Source organism: Sceloporus occidentalis, unplaced genomic scaffold (assembly GCF_023333645.1).
Source record: "Sceloporus occidentalis isolate IW3139 unplaced genomic scaffold, rSceOcc1.0.p SCAF_2, whole genome shotgun sequence".
NCBI lineage: Eukaryota > Metazoa > Chordata > Lepidosauria > Squamata > Phrynosomatidae > Sceloporus > Sceloporus occidentalis.
In genome coordinates, this window is record NW_028316982.1 from 54,578,217 (window position 1) to 54,604,084 (window position 25,868).

Here is a 25,868-nt window from a genome sequence, read left to right on the forward strand (position 1 = left end):
GCAACTACTCCAATTCAAAATAATTAAAACCTCCAATATACATATGTAGATAATTGATTTTTAAGATGCTGAAATTTCAAATGGTATGCTTTTCTGTATTCATAAATTTAATTTTAAAAAGTTGTTTGTTGAAGCACAGAAGAGAACCGTACTGAACTTTTGCATTATGCAATGTGTAACATGACCATCTCATCTTCTGTGCCAACCATAATATTTAAAAGATTTACAATTATGATTCAATAGTTGATAATTATCACCTCCAGATTCAGTGTCAGGAACCAAAGGTTTCTCATGAAAAGCAAAAGAATGTTGATCTATGAAAATCTTTTGTTGGGCAATACTTTTACTAGGACATGCAAAAATATCTCAAAAGTGTGTACATTTTTGAAGATTTTTTCCTAACCTATCTAAATCTTCAAAAGATTTCTCTGAAGTCTGCATTAGAAAAAACTGCCATACAAATTCATTTGCCAACAACCATCTACCTTTTGAGGTGTGTCCTGTCTCCACTGTCAGAACTTGCTACGGAAGAAGTATCATACGAGTGTGTGTCAATGTTGTCAATATTTAGAAGAGAAGGGTCCTCCAGAACAAATGGCTCTTCTTCATCATCAGTCTGAGAGACACAAAAATATGTAGTTACTCTATTACAGTTTTGTTATATCTTAGACAAACATGTTTTATTATAAGCTTTCACGGATTGCATTCTACTTTGTTAAATACAATAACTACAGCTTATTACTTATTGAACAGGTTTGAAGACCACATGCTTGGTATTTTGTTAAAGGCAAAAACAGTATTTGTTCATCAACAATGGTGAACAAAGCACTATTGTGTTATTGCAGTTGTGAATTGTAGTATACTTTTAACAGCTTGTACATTGCATAGAGAACTCTGGATGATAGACAATTTAAAAGTGCAACTAAAGAAAATAATATAAAGGAACACAGAAGCCACCAAAAAAAAAAAAGCTGATGAAAAGGTTTTAACAGTTTTTACACAGCCTTACTCATGTTTGCCAAAGTAGTTTTGAAAGCAGCACCACAAGTAACAAGAAGCAGGCTTATGATCAATTTGTACATCAGCTTTTAACTATCCTGGCATGGTATGTAAAGGGGGCAGGAAAATTCTTACTGTCCTGCTCAACTCACCTCATTTAAAATACTTTCCAGTGTCGGAGGAGTATCAACCTGAGGAATATCAAACTCTTTATCATCTATCTAGATAAGAAAAGGGAAAAAATCAGGCTTCATCATCAAATGTTTATTGACATACTGCTACAGTAGTGTATCATGTTTCTAATCAGTAAGAATATCAGTAGGAAATCTACTGATTTGGGCCCACATCCGGCTTTGGATGGGGTTGCACTCCCCCTGAAAGATCAGGTTCATAGCTTAGGGAAGAAGGTTGGAATCAGAGCTGTTCTTGGAAGACCAGGTAACTGCAATAACCAGGAATACCTTTGCCCAGCTTTGGTTGGTACGTCAGTTGCATCCTTTCTTGGGGAGGGTGGATCTGGCCACAGTGTCTTACATTAAACCCCAATTAGACTACTGTAAAATCCTCTGCACTGAGCTACCCTTGAGAAGTGTTTGGAAGCTTTGGATAGTGTAAAACGTAGTAGCCAGACTGTTGTCAGCAATATGTAACATAGACTGTATAACACTGGTTTCTTCTACAAGAACTGGACTGGCTTCCAATTGGCTTCCAAGCTCAATTCAAAGTGCTGATTTTACTATGAAGCCCTAAAGGGATGGTGTCTGCCTAAAATTTGAAATCCTCAGTAGAGGCCCTGCTGTGTATTCCAGCACTCTGTGAGGCAATATTCATGAATACATGTGACAGAGCTTGAATTGTCACAAGTTCTGTATCAGCACCCCAACTGGGGAGTTCCCGACCAAAGAAAGTAAGGCTGGCTCCATCTCTTCTGACCTTGCATCAAGTAGCTAAGATTGTACTGTTCTGCTTTACTTATTTCATTTCATTTATATGCTCCCTTTGTCCCAGAGGGACAACCCAAGACTGTGGGGCTATCCACACACAAAAGCCTGAAAGCAAAAGTCCTCAAGAGGAATGCCTTGTGCCCTTCAAATGGAGCACAGCAATATTCTAGGGAGCAGCAACTAACATTTCCACTGTTCCCACTGCCAGCCCCCTATTTACCTGCTATAGAATCATATAACAATTGTGCTGGTCTATGATTGTGATAAAGATTCTGTTCTATTCTATTCATCTCACAAAGTCTGTTAGCAACCAAAATGCCTTACAGATTGACCCTAGGTATTACAGCAGTGGGCTACAAATGGGGTTAAGCAGCAAACATCTGGGGACAGAAGAAAATGCAGCAGCAACTATACCTAGCAACACCTTCAAATGCTTCAATTATTTTTATTGATTCATTTATAAATTGTTTTAGGTAACAGGAAGCTATTTTCAGAACAGTTGTGGTTTAAAGGCAGCCTATACATAAAATACATATCTAGTCCACCAGAGAGAGAGATCAACCCAATTGCATACTTCTATTAGGTTAAAACACATTTTTATTTGCTTTATGAATTTTCATATTTTTCTTCCAACTTCCAACTATCAGCAGCTAAAATGTAGATTGGATATTTGGCTGCTTTCTACAAAGCAAATATTAATCTTCCTATTCACAATCTCCCCACTGTGCTATATCATAACAGTGTTATAAAAAATGTTATGAATATAAAAATAGATAGAAGACCGAGTATTGTTTTGTTATCGTTATATAACTCAGAGAAATGGAAAAAAGAAGAAAAAGATGTGGTAACAAATTTGCTTATAGCATTGAGATTAATAATAGCAAGGTGTTGGAAAACAAAAATAGATGTAGAAGTGGAGGATTGATACAAAGGGGTATGGAGATTAGCTATTAATGATAAATTGACATAAACTGAAAGTAAAAAAAGGATTATGGAAAAGAAATTACTTTGAGGGGATTTGGAAAGAATTTGTCGAGAAAGTATTGAGAAAAGAAGATGGAAGATTACCTCCAGAAGATGAACTGAAATTTTGGATGGAATATAAGGATGGGAATGGCTCCGGGGAAGGGGGGCACTGAGGGGTATATAAAATAATGTCTTAAAATGTAATAGTATGTAATAGAATGTAGGAAGATATTGGTTTATGGAAATATTATAAAAATTAAATAAAAAAACAGTGTTATAGAAGTCAGCCATATGACGTAAGTTATCTTCGTGGTTCCTATGTAATTTGTTTAATTCTTGCTATTGCATGACACTTTAAATCAAAATAGGTTGAAAAATACGAGATTTTTTAAAATTCCAAGCCCTCTCATCCAGTTATGAACCAAAGTCTCTATGTGTAGTTTGCTCATAACTTTCTATTTGCTTCTAGTAAGCAAACGTGCAACCAAGAGTATTCATATGCAGCCACTCATCCCACACTATTCTTCCAAATTCGGTGGAAGAGTTGCAGCAAGAATGGGTAGGCAAAAATCTCTGTGGCTTGAACAGAGTTCAACTTGTATTTGTCCGGATCCAATTTGGGAAAAAGTCAGGGTACAAATAAAGGGATGGATGGATGGATGGAGGCATTTTTACAATCTGAACCAAATATTTATGGGCCAAAATTTTGTTTTGATTTAAAATATAAGAACTTATTAATGTTTTTATATATAGAAACATCCAGTCAATTTTACTGACTTGAAACTAGTGTCTCCAACAGCTAAAAATTAATTTCCATCAGCTCACACTATGAAAGCACAGAACAGAAAAATGTACATGGCAAAAGTACAGATGTGCTGAATACAGATGGCCTGAGAACATAGCATACAAATAACGATGGATAAATAAGTCTTACCAGCTCACTCCTAGACTCTAACTCCCTGCTCAGTTCAGTCACAGATAGCTTCGGGGAAGGGGCTTCCTGGCACAAAGGTTGTTGATTTGAGTCATCTGTCACAGAAAAAGGATCTGAGTCAAGGTTATGTGCCTCCATCTTCTTTTCATCTTCCATCTTTGCTGTTCCCAGTTCATAAGAAACTTTCAGAGCCAAAGGACCTGTAATTGAAATGGACTGGTTCACATGCTACATTTACAGCAGTAATACATATAGAACATTTGAGAAAGACCACAGTAACCAACAACATTCAGGTAGCTGCCGAGTAGCAGCTTATGGCTAAGAACCCCTAACTAGCCTGATAGTGAGATTATACCCAAACATACCAAAAAAGAGTTTTATCTTGAAATACACATTCATTGATATCTAGCCTACACAAACCGTGTCAAGTGAAGCCTCTGCATCTAGATAGGAAGGAGATATCTGTATTATTTGTTGTTCTCATAGGGCAGCCAAAGTACTACTCCATCATCTCACTTGCTCTTCCATAAAAGCATCCTGATCCACTCCCAAGTTTCCTTTTCACTGCAAAATGTTCATAACTAATGCCCCTCCACAACTGATTCTCTTGCTTCTTTGGGGCAATTTACCTGCCAGCCTCATACCAGAAATGCAGAAGCATGTATGCATTCAGAGATTTGACAGAGGCCAACAAATAATATCTACTATATTTCTAATTATTTCTATTGTAAGTCACACTGGAGGCCCTTACTAAGCACAAAGGGCTGGGCATCTCTACTAAATAGCTAATTATGATTTGGTAAACATCCTTCTCTAAAAGTCATCAGCAAATTTGTTGGCAGCTGCCTAGAGAGCAACACTTATCAAAATCCTTAATCCGTCTTACTCTGTATTGACTTATCAGAATGAATGGGATTTGTTAGTCATGACTAATTGAAATGCCATTTAATTCAACAGGTCACCTGTAAGAAGAACAGATCTTGGATTTAGCCTTAAATGCTCATGTTACATATAAAATTCTGTCAATCCACTATTGCTCCCAAGTTCAATGGATAGTCTGCAGGTTGCTTTCAAGCATTCTTGAGAATGGGCCACCAAATCGACCTGTATTACTTTACCTAGCAGTCAGAACTTGGAGGGGAAATATACAAGTCCCAGAATTCACCAGTCAGCACTGCTGAAAGATGGAAGGAGGAGGAATGTGGGACTTGCAGTGGCTGGGGAAGTCTGGGACTTGTAATCCAAAAAGTAACTTTTCTAGTTGTCCTGCCGATAAATATAAGAACCCTTGGCATAGTGGTCTGAGCGCAGGACTACGACTACGGAGATCAGGGTTCAAATCCGTACTGAGCCATGTAAACCCACTGGGTGATCTTGGGCAAGTCACACTCTCTCAGCCTCAGAGGAAAGCAATGGAAAAGCCCCTCTGAAGGAACATGCCAAGAAAACCCCATGAGTCGGAAACAACTTGAAGGCCCGCAACAACATGTCACCTCTACCGATTACAAAGAACAAGGCCCAGCAAATAGTGATGCTCAAGAAGCACTAGGACTCCCTCCCTTCCCACCTGCCCCAGGCAGACAGAGATTTCAGGACCTTCTGTCAGGTCAGGACCTGCCACACAAACACCTCCTCTGCAGGTGTGTTCCTATTTCGGACACCACAAAAAAAATCCACATTCATCAGACATCCTCTTTTTAAAGGACATGTCCTACATTTCAGCCTTCTGATCAGGAGGAATTCCAAAATGTCCAGCTTTTTTGAATCAAACTTTGAAAGACCTTAAAATTTTTGGTTCTTTCTCTCTGTTTTACTTTTAAGATAATTAAGATAATTAGTACGTTGTCAAGAAACATTCATGTACACAAAATCTGCTACCTTCATATAATATTATTCAACAATATTAATCTAGATAGATAGATAGATATTTAATATTTATTTACTTTACACTATTATATTACCAAAATAAAATTACAAATACAAATGGAAAATCTTTGTTTTATGATTAAATATAATAAAAACAAAATGTCCTCCATTTTGAGCATGGCTAAGAAGCATGAAATTTATGTGAGTGTTTCTAGCTCAGGCTGACCAGCCGCATCCTCCTTTTCCAGGACACATCCTACATTCCAGTCTCCTATTGTCCTGGAGGACACGCTTAAAGGTCCTCCATTTTGAGCATGGCTAAAGAAGCATGGAATTTATTATTATATTATATTAGCATGACATTTATATTGACATTTATATTCGTGTGTGTGTGTGTGTCAAGGAATACAGGCCAAAAGGTCCTCCATTTTGAGCATGGATAAAGAAGCATGAGATTTCTTATATATATGTCAAGGACGGCAGACCAAAAAGTCCTTCCATTTTGAGCAGGGCTAAAGAAGCATGCAATGTATGTTCCTATGAGTGTTTCCAGCTCAGAGGAGCATCCTCCTTTTCCAGGACACGTCTTACATTCCAGCCTCCTACTGTCCAGGAGGACAGAGCAAAAGGTCCTCCATTTTGAGCAGGGCTAAAGAAGTAGATTCCTATGAGTGTTTCCAGCCTTCCTTTGGCCATGCCCTCCTCCATTTGGCAGTGCCTGGTCCTCTGGTGGTGCCCCCTTCACTTTCAGCCATCTCAGCCTCCCCCAAACAGCCCCTGGCTGGGTTTCCTTCCCTATGGGTCTCCTCTCCAGCTCAAAGGACCTATAGCTGCCTCTCCCAAAGGGCTGTCAAGGGGCACAGCTCCCCAAAATGCCCGGATGAGGAAGGACTTGGCTCACCAGGCAGCACTGAGGCTCCTCTTCACTCAAAGCAGCAGCAGCAAGCCAAGCCCCGCCCCTCCCTGGGCTCCAGTCCTTTTCTTCCGCCAGGGTTTGCGCAGCCTCATTGCCCGGCACCGCCCTTAAAGGGACAGATCCCGTCTCTTCTACAGCCCTTGAGCTCTCTTCCAACTCCTATGCTTCTAGGTTGCGCTACAGCGGCCCCTTCTGGCGCCAACGGGAAATGCAACGGTTTGGGCAAAAAAAATTCAGCAGTGATTTCAGCATTTGATTGTTTTCCACTCAGGGCGTCCTCCTTTTCCAGGACGCGTCCTACATTGCAGCCTCCTCTCCAGGAGGCATTCCAAAACGTCTTCCATTTTGAGCACGACTGATAAGCATGGGTTTATATTTCTATGAGTTTTTTTTTAATCTCAGGGTGAGCAGAGGTCCTCATTTTCGAGGACATGTCCTACATTTCAGCCTTTTGTGTATCCAGGAGGAATCCCTAAACGTCCTCCATTTTAAGCAGGACTAAGGAGAATAAGTTTATATTGATAGGAGTGCTTTTAAGCTTTTTATTTTGGCATGTCCTGCCATTTTCCTGAATGTCCTCCAGTTTGAACATGGCTAAGAAGCATGGGTTTTATTTAGTGTTTTTAGCTCAGGGTGACCAAAGGTCCTCCTTTTCCAGGACATGTCCTACATTTCAGCCTCCTGCCCAGGAGGAATTCCAAAGCTTCCTCCATTTTGGGCACGACTAAGAAGCATGGATTTATATTTCTATAAGTGTTTGTAACTTTTATTTGGTCATGTCCAACTTTTTTCTCCAAGGCCCTACATTTTGCGGTGCCTCGTCCTCCTTTGCGATGAGGACCTCTGGTCACCCTGTTGTTAGGCCTCATCTCCACTGCTGAAGTAATGGAGTTTGAGACCACTTTAATTGCCATGGACCAATGCTATGGGGAAAAAATTCTGTGATTTGTAGCTTCTCTAGAGCTCTGGTGCCACAACAAACTACAATTCCCATCCATCATAGGATGGAGCCATGGCAGTTAAAGCCACTGTCAAACTGCATTATGCCTATAACCTCTGGTTATCCCTGCATAGTATGTTATTGCTATGCAAGCCTTTCAGTGCTCCCCAAACTGTGCCCTATAAGAGATTTTGGACTTCAGCTCCCAGAAGCCTCAGCCATGTTGGCCAATAGTCTGGGATTCTGGAAGCTGAAGTCCAAAATCCCTTATACAATAGTTTGGAGACCACTACAAATTAGCATGGATGTTGGGGAATGCATACTCTCGGACCATCTCAATTTACTAGGGACAGTCCCAATTAAACCTGTGACCTCCCACTTTGGCATTTGCTTTTAAAATGTCCCAATTCCTCTCCTCTTCCTGGGACTTTTCTCTTTTGTCTTCAGCCTACTTCAGTGGCTGCCAGCTGAGTTCAAAGGGCCTAAACAGTTTGCACTGGGAAATCCAGTGTCCTCTGCCTACCAAAGGGGCCTGTGGCCTCACATACTGGGTTGCAAAAAGAAGTACCTTTTTATGTTGCAGAGGATGTTAAATTTCCTGGACTTTGAGAATCTCCCACTTGCCACATGGCCAGAAGCCAAGGAGGAGGTGCCACCTCTGCAAAACATACCCCTCTATGCCATCTGAACTAAGAACAGAAACAGCAAAATGCAGGTCTATTAATAACATCTTCATTCCCCCCCCCGCCCCGCCCCCCGTGTTTGGTTTTTAACACCTTACATGATGAAGAAGCCAGTGGAGCTTCGAAATGCTTGCAACATGTATATTGTGCATTTTGGTTGGCTCAATAAAAGTATCACTGTTTGGTGGATTTTTTATGTTATTATGTCTGCACTGAGTTATTCAACTGCAGGAAGAAAATCTTGTTCTTCCCAGTAGACTCAGGCTTGCAGTTGCGGCTTCTCCCAGCTTGTGAGTTCTTCTTCACTGATAACTCTTGCCATCTTGACTACACTCTGATGTTGTTTGGCCACACATGTCCCAGTTTTCATTTGTGAAACGTTGGAGAGGTTATGGAGTATTGGAGTATTGCTGCATTCTGTACTTTTTCACTTTCTTATTTTTCAAGATGGGAAAAGCATATAGTGTACTAACTATAAGCTATTCTGGGAGAATTCAAAACATATAGCCGTGTTAGTCTGTAGAATCAGTACAGTACGTACAGAGACCTTGTAGCACCTTTGAGACTAACTGAAAGAAAGAGGTTGGCAGCATGAGCTTTCATAGACTTAAAGTCTACTTCCCAAATGCATCCAACCTCTTTCTAAAGGTGCTACAAGGTGCTACAACATCTCTCTAAGCTATTCTGTTCTTGTGGATTCCTATCCAGTGAGTTTGTTGGCAGCCCCTAAAATGGACCACCACCACCCCCAAAAAAGCTTCACTTGGCCTGAAGGTTACCCATATTCCTATGTTTTTGATGCTGGATTCCCTTTGCATAAATAAATTCCCAAGATTTCCCCTATAATGAAGCATCCTATTATATTAAGAGCAAATAGTATCACTTTAGATTGTGGGTGTGGAAAAGAAAACGAAATTGATAAGCACCCGTATGTCTTTAGTGAAGAGTAACTAATAATGAAGAGAAAAACAACAGTAGACATATCACTGAATCAGAGCTAAAAAAGTTAGGCGGGTTACAGACCGCCATGAAAGTATGCGCGGAGCGCGTACTAGGGTTAGGGAGGTGCGGTGCTTCCGCACCTCCCTAACCCTAATACGCACTCTGCGCGTAAAAAATGACGGCGGCCGTTCCAGACAGCCACCGTCATGAGGACGTCACGGCCGCGCCGCCTCTATACGGGGCGGCGCGGACGTGACATCCTCGCTCCGCGCCAGGGCGCCCTTAGCACGGACCAGGAAGGAGCTCCGTTTCGGAGCTCCTTCCTGGTTTGCGGCGCCGCTTTGCTTCGCTGGGCGCAGCCTTCAGACGGCTGCGCCCAGCGAAGCAAGGGAGAAAGGGGCCAAGCGGCCCCTTTCTCCCCCCCCCCCACCGCCACGGGGTGTCCTTGGGGCTTGAAGCCCCAAGGGCACCCCTTTTCAGGCTGCGGGGAAGCGGCGTTTTGCCGCTTCCCCGCAGCCTGGAAGGCGGCGGATCGGGGCCTCAGCGGCTGCTGTTCTGACCGCTGAGGCCCCGATACACCGGGGAAAGGGGCGGGTGCAGCCCGCCCCAAATGGGCGGTCTATAATCCGCCTTAGTTTTCAAATTAAATTTGATTCAATTGCTCATTTTAAAAATTAGTCTATTGCTTATTACAGTTAAGAGAAAATCAATTCATCATGTTACTTGTTTCTTGCCTGTTATGTTTACATTACTTTCTGTTAATTTAATGGGGGGGGAGGTGAGAGACAACAATTGCATAAAACCTGGAAAATTCCTGTCAAAATGCATCTAAAATGCTGTCAAAAGTAACTTTTGAAAATAAGTGGAACTTCCTACTCATTTACACTAACAACATAACTTCCTTGTAAGAATACTTTGGCGCGTCACAAACCGCCATTTAGTATGCGCTCCGTGTGTACTAAGGTTAGGAATGAGCGTGCTAGGGTTAGGATGGGTCTTACCTTCCTAACCGGCCCCGTCCCTAGTACATGCGGAGCACGTAGTAAATGGCAGCACCTGTCCACACGGGTGCCACCATCTTTATGTCTCGGACGCACAGCATCCGGACGTCACGCAGCAGAAGTGACGCCACGAGTGCGCGCCTCACGGCGCCACTTCCAAGTGCCAAAAAGAAGCGCCATTTTGGTGCTTCTTTTTAGCTGCTCCGGGAAGCCTTGCGGTCTGGCCGCTGGGGCTTCTCGGCACAGCTAATGACAGCGGCGGCAGACCACCCACTTTTGGGCGGTCTGTAACATGCCTTTGATAATGTAACTTTGGTACACCTTTGGTACCACAGAAAATAACCAGATATGGGTAACAATATTAATTGTAACTTGTTGCTTCCATGCTCTGATATGAATTATGTAAACATTTGTGAGAACTGATAATATACAAGGAAGGAAACTGTCTGACACAAGACATTAAGTGGGCTTTATGTACAGGCAGCTATGTTACTGTTCTGCCAAGAAGAAATCCAATACACCTATTGTGGTTTCCCATTTCAATAAAGGTTTCAGTCCCTACAAGGTTTGGGGAATTAATTTCAGCTACAAATATAATATTGTTTTTGGTCCATTATGACATTTCTGTTGTGAAACCTATACTGGATTCAAATGTATTTGCTGTAAATTTAACAACTCTGTTTCACATTACATTGACATGAAAACCTCTGATCCAGAAAGTCTGCAAATGACAGGCGCTTATCAACCAGCTTAAGGCTAGTATTACAATGGAGCCAGCAGCATTACTTAAGTGCAATGAAGCTTGGGGAAAACAATTTGGAGCTTACAAAATACATGTCTCAATGTATGTCTCAAAGTAGATTTTCACAGTTGACAGTTGACCTAAGAGTTCACCTGTTACATTTGAGAAAATAACTGAACATGCTCTGAATGTAAAACAGTTGCAGAATTAGAATGTGACTGGGAAAACTTTGGCAGAATTAAAATGTGACTAGGAAAACTTCCCACTTTTATTTTTTTTATTTTATTACTTCAGTTTCTGGAAGCCTAAGGCAGTATGGACATTAATTAATTACTAGAGCAGCTGTTATAGAAAGAACAAGGCAAATAGTGGAAGACCCAACAGTGAGGGGGGGATTACATAGGCAGCTAGGGGGAATGGCTCATGGTGTTAGGTGTGTCTACACTAATGAACAGAGCATGGAAAATAAACAAGATGAACTTGAACTCCTAGCACTGCAAAGCAAATACAGTGTGCCCGAGGGATACATGGGCGTGATATACACAGCTTTCAGCATATGCTGAAAGCTGCGCCGGAAAGAGAGGCGCCATGAGATGGAAAAAGTAATGCTGCACGCACTTATGATGCATGCTGCTGCAAGCATGAACCTCATTAGTTTAAAAGGAGCTCGAGCATAATTGGAATTTCCCTTACGCGGGGGGGGGGGGGTATGGATCCCCCATGTAAGGGAAGGGACCACTGTACAATATAATAGAAATCACTGAAACTCGGTGGGTAGAGTCTCATGACTGGGATGTAGTAATTTTAAGAAAAATGGGCCAAACAGGAATTGAGGGGAAACAGAACTGTATATGAAGGATATTTCCACCTGTGTAGAGAGCCATGACTTCAATCCTGGAAAGCAGGTGGGGAGCATTTGGATAAAAATTAAAGGGGAGGGAAACAACATGGATGTTGTTGTTAGAGTCTACTACAGACTTCCAAGTCAGAATGAGGAAATGGATTATGCCTTTCTACAACAGATGACCACACACTCAGGACATAAGTAGTAGTGATGCGTGATTTCAACTATGCTGATATTTGCTGATATTGACAGTGGAATATTCTGCCCCAGAGAGTGACGAAGTCTCCTTTGGTGGTTTTTAAACAGAGCCTGTTGAAGGTGCCTTGTCTGTGTATTTCTGCATGGCAGGAGCTTGAAATTGATGTCCCTTGAAGTCTCTTACAACTCTATGATTCAATCATTCCAGTCTGACACCACTGGAGGACTCATGTTTTCCATCTGAAGGACAGTTGTTATGGCAGCATTAATGATGATGACATGTTGATCCTATGCCGCAACATTCTAAAATCCTCAGTTAGTACTTTTCCTAATACAGTGGCATTATGGACAAAACCATATTGAAAGGATGGAAATCAATCCCCATTAGCAACATCCAGTGAAGAAAATTCCTGATGAGTAAACTATCAAAAAGCTAAATGCTACCAGCAGTTCACTGGAGAATGTGGATATCTGCCAATATTGTCAACCTTTTAAACCTGAATCAGCCAATGATGAAATTGTTCATCCAGTACTAAACACACTTTGAAATTAGTGAAGCAGAGTAACTAACAGCCATTGGGAAATGCACTAATTATTTACTTTATTGAATTGCTTGAGGCTTAATCATTTCTGAATGCAACAGCTATGTACTTCTGGAAGTCTGGTAACATAGCTATAATTTAATCCTCTCCTTGAACTTAGTTACGCAAAAATCCTACATTGTTTACATGTCATCTTGTGTTCATAGCATGGTAATACAATTTTGTTTTTAATTTGTTGTTGGTGCCCCACACACCCTGAAAATAAACTAAATTTCTTTTCAAAAGCCTTCAGGCTCTGGTGTAGAGGAATACTGAGAGAATTATTGCTGTATACTTTCAAGCCAATGTCAAGTTATGACTACTCTTTCCGAAGGTTATCTTGGCAAGTACAGCGCATGTAAATTTACAGCGCTTCATAAATAAAGGTTAATAATAATAATAATAATAATAATAATAATAATAATAATAAGTTTTGTTCAGAAGGGGTTTGCCATTGCCTTCCTCTGAGACTGGGAGAATATAACTTACCCAGGGTTACACAGTGAGTTCCCATGGCTGAACAGAGATTCAAATCAAGATCTCTCAGTGTCCGTCCAACACTCAAACCACTACAACACACTGGCATCTCTTCAGAGGATATACTACCACAGAAACCTTAAACAGTAGGCTCTTAGTTTGATTCCAGGGCCCCCCATGGATACCAAAATCTGTGGATGCTTAAGGCCCATTATATACAATGGGATAGTAAATTAGTGATGTAGTGATGGACTGTGACTCTGGAGATCAGGGTTTGATTCCCTGCTCAGCCATGAAACCCACTGAGTGAGCTTGGGGAAGTCACATGCTCTCAGCCTCAAAAAATGGCAATGGCAAATCTCCTCTGAAGAAATCTTGCCAAGAAAACCCATGATAGCTTCATCTTAGAGTCACCATAAGTAGCAAATAACTTGAAGGCACATAATAACATCAAGTAAAATGGTGCCCCTTATATAAATTGGCAACATCAACGTTTGCTTTATGAATATTTAAATGAATATTTTCAAGCCATGAATGGTTGAATCCGTGGATACAGAGGGTTCACTGTAGTCTAAAAATTATTTTGTCGACCTCGTGTGATCAGAAAAGTCCATTTATTTTGCAACAGGAGCCTGTGTTGTTCTCTAAAGGAGCCTCCAATTGTTCTATATTATATGATCACTTTTTAAATGGTATTGTACGCAGATGAAGATAAACACAGTGTGAGGAAAATCCCACCATTGCTGACAATGGAGTATAATCAGAAATACATTGGTAAAAGGTTGTCAATCATGGTATGATAATATATCCAAGGATTTGAGCACAAGGACTGGGCTGGGGGAGCAGTTCCTAGCTACTGATTTTTGCCCCCATTAACATGTTGAACAATCTTGTTCTTTCAGGATGTGTGTGTGTGTGTGTGTGTGTGTGTGTGTGTGTGAGAGAGAGAGAGAGAGAGAGAGAGAAGCTTGATGTTCTAGAGGGCATGGGAGCTGGAAAAATTATCATGGAACTGCAGATGTCCCATGGGTTCTGTATTGTCCAATCCTGGGGCCCATTCATACTATACAAAGTATAGTGCCACATTCCACTTTAATTGTTATGACAACATCCTATGGAATCATGGGATGTACAGCATATGGAAGTACATTTAGAATTATCAGCTAGAGCACCCCAGTGCCTCACCAAACTATAAACCCCATTAATGGGCTCTAGGGTTAGTGTGTACATCATATGAGCTTTGTATACTGCATACAGACACTGAGGTGGATGATTGGAAGTGATCCTGCTCCACCTGTCCATATGTTCTAATCCCAACTGTCTGAACGTGACTAACCTTGACATAGTGCCATAGTAGTTAATACATACCTAAACAAGCAATTCTGTGGTGAATATAAATGAAAATAATAGTAGCAATAAGAACAATTGATACATGAGTGAGTGTCTCGATTTCTACCTTTCACAAGTGCTGCTGACACAGTAATTAAAACATGGATGCACTACAGACTTTTTGGATCACTTCTACATCAAACACACTTCTGCTCCATGTGCTACAGTGATAGCTATAGGGGAGTTGTTTTATGTACCCTTTTCTCCCTACTAGAAACTGAAATTTGTCTATAATTTTCCTCATCAACTCCAAAAAGGCAGTTGGAAAACCACTCCCAAGACAAATTAATTACCCTAGGAAGAAAAAAAAGGGGGGGATTAACATAAAATGAAAACAGTTTATATCTTGAAAGCAACATCAAACGGAAGATATTTGCTTGGTGATTAAACTGTGAAATTGTTGTCTCAGCCTTTTGAACCATATTAGGCAATTAATTAAATAACTCTTTCAATTTCTGTGCTTAAATTCTTATCCTGTGAGCTCCCACTCAAACTACAGGAAGAAAGCAGACCAGTTTACTGAGGGAGGAAATGAGGCTATTTTAGGAATGGAGCATAGGGCCCCATTCCCACTGGCTTATAAAGTGGATCAAGACGCAGATTATGGGGGCATCATTCCCATTTGAGTGCGCATTCGATCCTCATTGCGCTGATTTTGTTCCCATTGGAATTTGGATCCTGGGAAAACCCGAATCAGTGGTGGATAATTCGGGTTAATTTGACTGTACTTTTTTGGAGGTTTTTTCCTGCACCTCCCGAGTCTGATTAAGGAACTTAGGGATGGGAGGAACAATGCTGAAGAGGCTGGCCTGGGGGTGACACCTGCTTGTTCTCTTTCCTGCATTACTGGCGCCATTTCCCTCCTGGTCATGTAGCCTTTCCCCCTGTGGAGTGGGAACCAGGGTAAGGCGATCGCATGTGTAGACAAATTTATTTATTTATTTAAATTAAGCTTTTGATCGCCTAGGTGCTCTGTCAGGTGTCCAAACATAGAAATACTGTTATGAATTAGGGAAAACATGGACAAATCTAAAGTATCTGGGATTGCTAACCTCCTCATGCAAGGAGAATTTTAATTACAAGAACACACTGTCTCAAAGAGTGGTGGAGTCTCTTTCTTTGGAAGTTTTTAAACAGACGTTGGATAGTAATCTGTCAAAGCTGCTTTTATTGTATTCCTGTATGACAGGGGGTTGGACTGGATGACCCTTGGGATCTCTTCTAACTCTTCTATGATTTTAGAACCAATGCTAGCCATGCCATGAATAAAATTACAAACCTGTCTCATCATCCTCACCATCTTCTTCATCCTCCTCCTCCTCTCGAACACTAGGGCTTTCTTCTTTAGGAAGGCCCCCATCCTGAATCTGGCATCAAAGCATAAGAAAGTGCTTGTTTTAGAAAACAATCACTTGAAACATTTTCTTAAAAGTTGCTTTTAGCAATAATGATATGTTTATTTATAGTAACAGGTTGTTGTTTTAGTAATAAGCATGTAAGGAAAATAGGAAGTTGCCTTATACTATCAGTCTGTTTAGTTCAGTATGGGCTGCACCGACTCTCAGCAGTTCTCCAGGGTTTCAGAGAAGAATTTTCCCTAGTCCTACCCAGAAATATTGGAGACTGAATTTATGACCTTTTGCAGGCAAATACTGTATCCTACCACTTGGGGACATCCGCACATGCAGGATAGACTGGGAGCGGCTTGTCATATCTGAGCCTGGAGCTATCTTGATGCTTTTCCACCGCAAAGGCCCTCTGTTGTAGGTCAGGCAGCTGTTCGCATGCGTGGCCAAGCCACACTACCCACTGCCATTCCCACTTTGAAGGGTCACAGGTTCATAGAATCAGAGTTGGAAGAGACCGCATGGGCCATCCAGCCCAACCCCCTGCCATGCAGGAAATCCAAATCAAAGCGTCCCCAACAGATGGCCATCTAGGTCTCAGCTCAGAGCATGTGACCCTTGCCAGCAGCAACCATGCTGGGCAGCCAAGTGGCTGTCTCTGGGAGAACTGGAACAATGAGGGACTTATTTTGACACCTAGTAAGTGGCCAATGCCCCAGTTCTGGTGCAGAATGTGCCAGATTGTGTCAGGTCTGTCTGCACCAGAACCAGGATTTGGCCCATGCATTTTCTGGTCTCCCTAATGGGGGGACAGGGAAGACTGACATACTTGACCTGTACGGACATGTCTTGAATAATATCTCTTCTTTCTTGTCCAGAATAGATTTCACTGCACTGAGTGGACAGTTGAACTATATTGCCTACAAACAATGTTTCTAAACCGGCGAGGGACTGCAAAGTTTCCCCCAATTGTTTATTTATGTATTTTTGTTGTATTCATTTATATCCTCCCTTTTTCCCAAGAATGGGATTCAAGGCTGCTAACAACTTGTTTCAAAGCAATACAGGTGAAAACTATATGAAGTCATTAATAAAAATATAAATAAAAAAGAGTTATTTATCAATTGCTTAATTCCATTTTAAATAGTTAAAAGTTTAACATTAAAAACACAAAAATTCATTAAAAGATGAACTGCAAACCTTTAAAACAGCACCGAACAGTATTAAAACCCCACTAGTTTTTAAAAGCCTGGTGGCATAAAAATGTTTTGATTTGTTGACAGAAGGAAAGCAAGGCCAGGGCCACCTGGCCTCCCTACGGAGAGGACCAGCAAAATATTTGTGCCCATTTACTACAACTGTGTCTTTCTCTTGTGAAGGCTCATTGTGGACCAGCAACCAAAAACTCATGGACTGATACCTGTCCACAGAGCACCACTCTGTGCAGCACTGGCCTACAATAACCCTTCCAACTTTGATTCTATTGAATAATGGCCAATGACATTTAAAAAGGGTTTTCAACTTAATGGCAAGAAACAAGATTACCACTACTCTGTCTGCTCCATGATCCAAGACCTTTCTTTCTGCCTCCAGCTGTTCCACAATGGTTTTCTGTAACAATGGTGCATTTGCTCCTCTTACAACTGCTACTAACTCACCTCCCTGAAAGAAAATAGGTATTCATAGCTCATTTATTTAACAGCATACACACATTAATATTACCATGTCAGAGTCTGGATTTGAATATACTTTACTGACAGCTGACAAGATCGCCATATAAAGATCACACACATTATACTGTACAGTATCTCCAGAATGAACTGTCTGCCATACAAACAGGTCATCTTTTGTATTTAGATGAGGACAGAGAGGAACAGAACTTGAAAAAAGCAGAGAGAGCCACACATCATGCAGTGTTGAGCTGCTTGAATATATTAGTAAATTAAAATGGCTTAATGGATTAAAGTGACCCATTTAAGTAAGCATATTTCTATTATATATGCAACTTGATACAAATAACTGTAAAAACTGCAGATGGCATTAAAAGAGGCATCCCTCTTTTCTGTCTTATCAGGGTGGATATCTTTAAGAGGATGTCTGCTATGTCCCACATGCTAGATCTAAAAACATACATACATGACTATAAATTGAATTGATAAATTAATTGACAATCTAATAATTTGCAGTTGAATTGGAGTACACTCCTCTACACAGGAAATTTGCTACAGCTATACTCCAGTCCAATTAATTAAAATCAAGTTATTTGCCTTTCATACTTTGCGCTGCTGACTATTCAGCAGCAACCAATCCATATTTACCACATTCTCCTGAATTTCCTTAAATCATGCAAACTGAACCATAACCTATCAGAATTTTGTGCACAAATTGTGGTACACATGCATAATAGAAAAAAAGAGATTATTGCACACAGAAAAATCAGCGGGAGAGATGCGGGATCTAAAAGACAAAAATGGATCTTATCGCATTTACCCAGGGGCTGTAGGATTTTCCCATACTTGAAAAAGCAGTTGGAGAAGTCCGGGTTGTAGATGGGTTCCCTGAGTGGATATAGGCTGCCTATAGCCCAGACACAGGTAAATGCGGTAAGATCCCTTTTTGTCTTTTAGATCCTGTGTCTCTCCCGCCTGTATTTCTCTGTGTGATAATCTCCATAGTCCAAAGCTCAAACCACTATATCACGCAAGGGTCACCATAAATAGGAAATTACTTAAGTTCTCAAGATAACATGAATGCTAGCTTCACTGGGGAAATAGTTATTTGCACTTCAGTCTCTCTCTTTGTCAAGGCATTTTGGTACTTTCTAAGTACTTCACCAAACTACATGAGTTAATTCAGACTGGTCAAATGTGGCAGAATGTGGCAGTTTTCATTGCTCTACTTAATTCTCTTTCTGAGACCCAACACTTCTCTTGTTCTGATAGGCTTTCTGGTGATTCCCATGAAGTAACACAACATTTTACTTCTTAGTTGAATACGGCAATTTTTCCTGTCCCAGGTACATTTTGAATACCAGAGTTCCATGTGCAACTATTGTTGTATTTGATTTCATTTTGCTTTTGAACATGTCTTTTGTGTGCAATTATGTGAGCTGTGGTTGTTAATTTTTCTTTGCTTTTGCAGTTTTTCATATTGTCTCCAATCTGCTAAAACCAATTTCTACCTGTCTTTTAATTGTTCTATACTAGAAAATGCATTTAGTGTTATGGTAAAGTGCATGATTTTTAAGCACATCTCTCCTGCACTGTGGGGCTTGAGTTTTATTAACAACAACAAGTTTCCAAACAGAGAGTTTAGAAGTAAAAGAGAGGAAGAAGAGTTCAAAAAGAGAGGTGGAAGGGGAGATGTTTTTCTCCTCTGCACTGTTAGTTTAATATTATACTGCTAGAATGCCTGACTTCTTATGAAATGAATCCCTCTTGTGCTACAAGTTTTATTTAATCCTCCAGTTTCCCAATAGAGGATTCAAAATAAAAAGAGGGGAAGAAGAGAAGGGGGTTGGGGCACATGGATGTGAGCTGTAAGTCATGAAAATTAAAAGTGGCATAATATTGATATAACTATATTGTGAAGGTACACCTTCACTCTTTTTCAAAAAAAACACATTATATTCTCGTGACTCAATATCACCCAATGTTCATATGGTACTGCAAGACAGGAACAGTTTTTGACTGAAATAAATTTCCTGTTTCTAAACCGAAGAACGCTTGAACCAACTTACAGCATAAAAGAGAAATGTAGGCTCACATTTTCCACGATATTTCTCTAGGGCATCAATTGAATCCACTTCAGCCTAAAGAAAAAGCAAATAAAATAATTTACTAAAAGTAAATATTTACAACTACAGGATCACTACTAGAGCAGGAAAGAGAAGTACTGTACCTAGAATTTCTTATCACTTCTTAAACAAGTAGTAGTCCATCCTTTTGAAGTGAGGATTGCAACAGGCTCATTTGACTAACAGTTCAAGAGCCAGCTGAATAGCAACCTCACAGTTTGGTGGCTCGTGTCACCAGATGTACAGTGCCAGCTTGATTCCTGCCTTCCCTTTGACACATGGAGAGAGTGGTTGTGGAGAGCAAAATGCTGGAGAGATCCACCAGATTCAACCCATCTACTTCCTACTCCATTTCCTTCCAGAATGTTGGAATTTGGGGAAGAGAAACTGCCATGGCCCTGACTGCAAATCCCCCAGTAAGCTAGATCAGTCCCATGGAGCCTCCCACACTTACTTTAATAAGTTGTGTGAAACTCACACATATGCTTAGTCCCCACCAACACTAGACAAAATGGATTATCAATAATTTTCACTTCCCAAAGACTTTAAGGTACTGTAATTCTATGAGAGGCTGCTAGGGATTTCTGACAGAGTATAGCCCTATTCTCGTATCATAATTCAGACTAAATAATATATGTAATGGAATGGTTGGGAAATTATTTGCATTTTCCTGTAAGTCTCTGATCATGCCTGATTGTATTATTCAAATGCACAAGTGCCTTTTCATATTTCTATTGAATGGGCTGCCATGGGGCGGGGGGGGGGGGGGGCATTGACCAGCAAGTGAGCAGCAACACCAAGCATACAATGTCAATATTTTTCCTCCAGACTTTTTGAGATTTTTTAGTAACTCATTTGCTGAGTAACTCATTTTGATATTTGTAATGTCAAACTTTATAGCATTTCCAGGTTCTATTTCTACACATGCACACTGAATACATTTACATCTATGTGAGCATCCCATAGCCTCCACTTTGGTGAGACTTCAGAATATCCAATAAATTAATCTAGCTTTCTCCAATGTAGTCCACTCCCGGTATGTTAAATTCTTGAGTTTGTTCTGTTGAATTCATTGAGACTATAGCATTATTTAACTCACTAAAGCAAGTAGAATTGTATATTATATTGATCTGCCTCCTAGACTTTAGTTTTTGTCAGCTATATTTGTACACTTGTACAGTCATCCCTCCTAACTCATGGATCTCACATCCACAAACTCGATTACCTGTATGTGCGGAGAGGCAACCTCCATTAATTTTATTGGCGCGTGCCTATGAGGCTTGAATACGCGTGAGCCTCCAAATTTTGCAGGGAGGGTCCTGAACGGATCCCCTGTGCAAACAGAGGGCCAACTGTATACTGTATGTTTGCACATTTGATGCTACCTTACCACAGCAAAATGCAGAAGATCATCACCAAGTTCATTTCTTATTTTTCTGAAGAGGCTTACTACTGTTTTACATGGTCCACACCAGCCTTGATAAACATCTACCACTGCAAGGAGATTAAAATATTTTAGCAGAATTCCAACATTATATAGAAATATACAGAGATAATCAAGCACATAAAATTACTTAAGCTCATTACTACTACTTCCTGATGTAACTAACAACTGCTTTACCAATACGTTGTCAGAGGTATGTGCTAGGTACTGGGATGATTTGGAAGTTATAGTATGAGGTGCTGCAAGTGGGCCCTCTTTCTACCTTCCTATCATCCCAGAAAGCACCAATATCATACAGCTCCAAAAATGTGCAGGAGGGGCATGGAGATGAAGCGAATCCATGTGCTTATAGCTGGCTCCAGGCTTTGAGGAACCCATCAACAAGAGATCGCTAATGCTTTTCTTCCAGGAATTATTCATCCTCTTTGTCACTGCTATTCCCAATGTCCTTTCACTGCTCCTTGTCAGAATTCAATCTATTTGACTGCCAAGGAAGACAGGGCAATATGAATAGAAGCAACTGCTCAGTCAGGTCAACAAGCAACAACAGCAAGAAGTAGGAATAGATAGCTTAAAGTCTCAAGGAGTTGGCAGTGGTTCCCCACTGGAACATAGGTCTCAGAAGGTACCCAATTCTGTCAATACCTCGTGCCAGCCCTTGCATGATATCATACTCACATAGAAACTCTTCTGGTATGCTTAGAAACATGTTAAGGAAAAACACATCAAACAGTGCTAAAGAAGACTTTGTTATACTGTAGTTAATTTTCTCACTAAAATGAAACAAAACAAAATGATATTGTGCTATATAGTTTGTCAGTCTATCTTTATATTTCTGAACAGCAAGAAAAGTGTGACCTGTTTTGTACTTACAACACAAGTCTTACCTATCAATCCTTTGGAACTCAGCATTTCTTCCCAAAGTTCCTGATTACTTATAAGCATCTGTATGTAAAGTAAACAATATTACCAATAAACCTTTAAGTAGGGCAGAACAGCCTTTTTAAATTCAGCTGCCTGAAGACAGACTTGGTTAGTCAGTAGTAAAGGGACAAATAAAGTGTTTATATTAGATGACCTAACAGTAGGAGCTCATACTCATGATACATAACAAAAACATTTGTAAACAAGTTCCTTGTTCAGATGCTATTTTTTTGTCCTGTTAAAATCTACTAAAAATGCAAATATTCAAGACCTAGAGCAGGAGGGTAACTGTGACCATTCAGAGGTTGTTTGACTGAAACTACCTGATCTCTCAACATTGACAGGTTTTACCCACCTCTGCCCTTCAGTTTGATCTTAATATTGTGAGGTCCTGTTTTGTTCACTAGCCAGCAAGAATGTACAGAATAGGGAAAGGCTAATTGTTGAGTGATTGAACAACAAGATTGATCCTATTGTGACATCTAGATATCTCACCACCTCTTGAACTATGGTGTGTGAGCCACTGATGGACAGTAAACTCCATTCAGGTGGTCTATGGAACTATTGATGTCCACTCTATAAGAGTAAGATGAGCACTGAACCACTCTAAGGCTAAAGCCAGTCAACATCACATCTGTTAGATCTACTTGAGAAAAGAGTGTAGAAAGAGATCTATAGTCTATAGCTTCCAGAATTCCCCAGTCAGCATGGTAATTGGCCATACTGACTGAAGGTTACTGGGAGTTATAGTCCAAAAAGCAACTTTTCCAAAGTCTACTTGAAAATAAGTCAAACTAGACTTACTGGAGCTTCTGAGAAAAACAAGGATAGAATCATATTGTAGAGCTATAATCCAAAACATACTCAATATGAATAAATTCTCAGCTAACCTCTGAATAAACATGTTCTGGATCATATTACATGGCATGGCTCTTGAGTGACAAACCTCAAAATGTTGCACTAGAATACAGTACTATGCTTTATCTATGGTAAAGTAACTGACTCAGGGTCACATAAGAGTAGTTTAAATGAAACCAGTAGGTCTACTCGGATGTAAATAGCCAGTAGAGTTGAGATAATAATTTCTTATTGTGACCACTTGATGGCAGGATTTATAGAGATTATATCTCTTGTGGAGTCATTTCTACATTCCCAGAGATTTTTATTTAAAAGTTTCAATATGTGAAGTTAAATAATTTTTTTCACAAAGAATAACAAAGAGATGTGTGGAATTTTAAAGACCAACAATTTCTTGGAATGTATCTGTGATTCTTTTATGTAAAAATGACTAGTATACTATATGGGTATTCTATACTGGGTAGACTACAGTTGCATGTGATGAAATGGATAGTGAACTGATGAACTGGATTCACTAAAGTTTGTGCCGGAAGAGCCTTTCTTGTTTAAAAATGTCTATTTAATGCCTTATGAACTGAATATATACTTTACTAAGATTAATGTCCATAAATTAATAACATAGCTAAATCCAAAGTACCTCTGAGATTATACATCTTGATCCCTAGACACCAGATTAAGAAAGTACAGTATTTTAGTCTGTTTCAGTTACAGTGTAATTCCATAGGCCCTCAAAATACAAAAATGTGAATTTCTTACTACCAGCAAGAAAGTGGAAATCGATTTATCACTACAAGAGAATCTTTCAGGTAGGCCAGTTAAAGGCACATCAAATGCAAGAAAATAATCTAACATGACTGTTATGAAGCTGTCTGTTGCACATGGTGGACAGATCTCATCACTATTAGTATTATTTTCCCAGGAGTCTACATCATTAAGATTCAGTATTGCCGGAAACCTGATGAGGCTCACTGCTCAGGTCCCTGGGGTTTCTATCAATGTTGCTCCTCTTCTTTTATGTCACTGAACATTCATCTGTTCTGTCCAAGCATTGAAGCAAACACCAAGAGATAAGGAAATATAGCAGCAACCTCAATTTATTTTATATGTCTTACATTTCAGAGAGAGAGAGAGCACATAACCTGACAACACTGAGAATGGAATGGAAAAGAAATTGACTCAAAAAGGGGTTGGCACAAAGGGCACCTTATATATAGGCCTCCTGCATCCCTTTAAAATGTAAGCACAAACTCTTAAGTGTTTCCTCATGAAGACTTAGGATGAAAGCAGGGCCATTCCCAACCATTTTGCTAACTGAGATGGAACAATGAAAGACACCTCCCTCACCCCTGTATATAACAATATAGCATATAAACCCAATCAATTTATTTTGACACTCAGTGCATAGATTTCCAATAGCACCTATCCTGGGAATAAAAATACAATATTAAATTAAATAACTAAGAAAAATAATCTATTGGAGATGGACACTTCACTCTGGCAAATAGTACAGTAGTCCCTGGGCCAAAGTAAGATTGCATATTGAGACCAATATCTGTTACTGACAGATATCCTAATTTTCCTTGCCATCTCCACAGTCACGGTTGTTAGAGGACTATACTCCAATCCAGCCTAGAAGGTCAGCTTGCTTCAGTCATCCTGCATCTTAACAGCTAGAAAGTACAGTGAGAAATTCTGCTTAAAACTGTACAGTTAAATCTGTCTCAAATTAAACTCTCCCTTTTAGAAGTATATTTCACTTTTATCTGAAAAAAGAAATGAGGTTTAGCTGGTTTCGATTATCATCTGCTGAACAGTCAGCCTTTGGTTCTAATTCTACATTATTCTGCTAAATAAAATGCTCTGTGCTGCAATCTCTTCCCAGAAGGCTGCACTGTGGAGATAATTTAAATCTGTTCTTACATTTTATTTCTGATTCATCAGATGAGGGGGGAAATGAATTACTGGCTGTTGCCTTGGGAGACTGGTAAATCCATTTAGGACTCTGTTGCTTTCTATTTTAGAACTACTGCTCTGAATCGACTGGCAAAATATAATACAGTCTTCTGCCAAACCCACCCTTCCACACAAGCAGGAAATGCCAAATTCATCATTATATTTACAGCATTAACTTTTCATACTGACCTGCAAAGCCAATTCCTTCTTCCTGCTGGTCATTGTGCTGCCAAAAACAAACAAAAACCTAAAACACTATGTAATTTCTATAAAACTACCACCAAATCTATAAACATATTTTACCGGTATGCACTCTGGTGTATAAAACACTGGCAACAGCAATTGTAACACAGTCCCATGCAGTGGTAGGAAATAATATACTGTATTAAAATGTAATTAGAAATTTGTTAACAAAAAGGGACAATTTAAACAAACTTTATAAATGAAGCTGACTTCCTTAAAGTGGAATTTTATCACAAATGTTTCTCCATTTAAGTACCTTACTTAAATGAACCACAGTTCTAAAGAAAAACCAAATTCTACATTACCTAATTTGTCCTTTACTAAAAGCCTAGCTCTCTTGGATTTTTAGTTACATGAGATTAAGTGTATGTGACAAATAATGATGGTAGTTTGGAAAGTAGAGATCTTCTTTGCATCCAACCGATATTCCTGTGTTCTAAACTGAACATAGCATAGAGGCATCTGCCCAAAGAAAATGAATTTTGAAGCTCTTAACACTATCCTGTTTTGATCCATTTGATCCATTTGGGAATCTGTAAACTAAAAGAAGCGGGGGAATAAGGATATAGGATTATAAGAGAGGGACAAAAAGAAGCCACAAAAACAGTTTTGGGTGGGATGAAAGAGGAATGTGATTTTCAAAAATTAAGGCAGCTGTTTACTTTGCCAAAGATCAAAACCAGAACAAGATGGAGAGGAGGAATAAAATAATTAATGGGATTTTAAACTTTTATTCTGGTACGGCTTTGTGTACACTGATGTAACATAAATGTAAATGCCCTCCTATGCAATCAAATTGGATGTTCCATTTACAAACTGTTATCTTAATATGGTAAACTATCTCTGATCCTTTGCTTTCATGTAAATGTCACTTTGTTCAGT

At 39.9% G+C, this 25,868-nt stretch overlaps 2 protein-coding genes across 4 annotated transcripts in view; both read right to left on the reverse strand.

Moving 5' to 3' along the window:
• Positions 1–6,653, reverse strand: part of VPS8 (VPS8 subunit of CORVET complex) — a 135,377-nt gene extending 128,724 nt beyond the window's left edge. Inside the window, exons 1-4 of one of the 2 annotated variants that reach the window (XM_089509435.1) lie at positions 6,611–6,653; positions 3,844–4,043; positions 1,152–1,220; positions 486–616 (exon numbers count right to left, since the gene is read on the reverse strand). In XM_089509435.1, the coding sequence (XP_089365561.1) occupies positions 486–616; positions 1,152–1,220; positions 3,844–3,999 (356 nt within the window). In that variant the 5' untranslated portion in view covers positions 4,000–4,043; positions 6,611–6,653. The other variant, XM_089509436.1, reaches the window with a different exon arrangement.
• Positions 6,654–11,229: 4,576 nt separating this feature from the next.
• On the reverse strand, positions 11,230–24,965 carry LOC149318330 (thioredoxin domain-containing protein 6-like). 2 transcript variants are annotated; one of them, XM_089509439.1, is made up of 7 exons: positions 24,933–24,965; positions 21,896–21,953; positions 20,955–21,058; positions 19,508–19,579; positions 17,314–17,430; positions 15,702–15,789; positions 11,230–12,215 (listed from the first exon to the last, which is right to left on the reverse strand). In XM_089509439.1, the coding sequence occupies exons 1-7, from the start codon at positions 24,963–24,965 to the stop codon at positions 12,175–12,177; spliced, it is 513 nt and encodes a 170-aa protein (XP_089365565.1). In that variant the 3' UTR covers positions 11,230–12,174. The 2 variants fall into 2 exon arrangements, with proteins under 2 accessions (XP_089365565.1, XP_089365566.1); XM_089509440.1 differs by lacking the exon at positions 11,230–12,215 and adding an exon at positions 13,030–14,716.
• Positions 24,966–25,868: the final 903 nt, after the last annotated feature.

What these genes read in the sequence shown, in the direction of transcription:
- LOC149318330 (XM_089509439.1), bottom strand. Translation starts at nt 24,965, where the DNA reads ATGACCAGCAGGAAGAAGGAATTGGCTTTGCAG. An exon ending in AGAAGGAATTGGCTTTGCAG is followed by an intron (nt 21,954 to 24,932) that starts GTCAGTATGAAA and finishes CTTTACATACAG; the next exon opens with ATGCTTATAAGTAATCAGGA. An exon ending in CTACATTTCTCTTTTATGCT is followed by an intron (nt 17,431 to 19,507) that starts GTAAGTTGGTTC and finishes ATTTTCTTTCAG; the next exon opens with GGAGGTGAGTTAGTAGCAGT.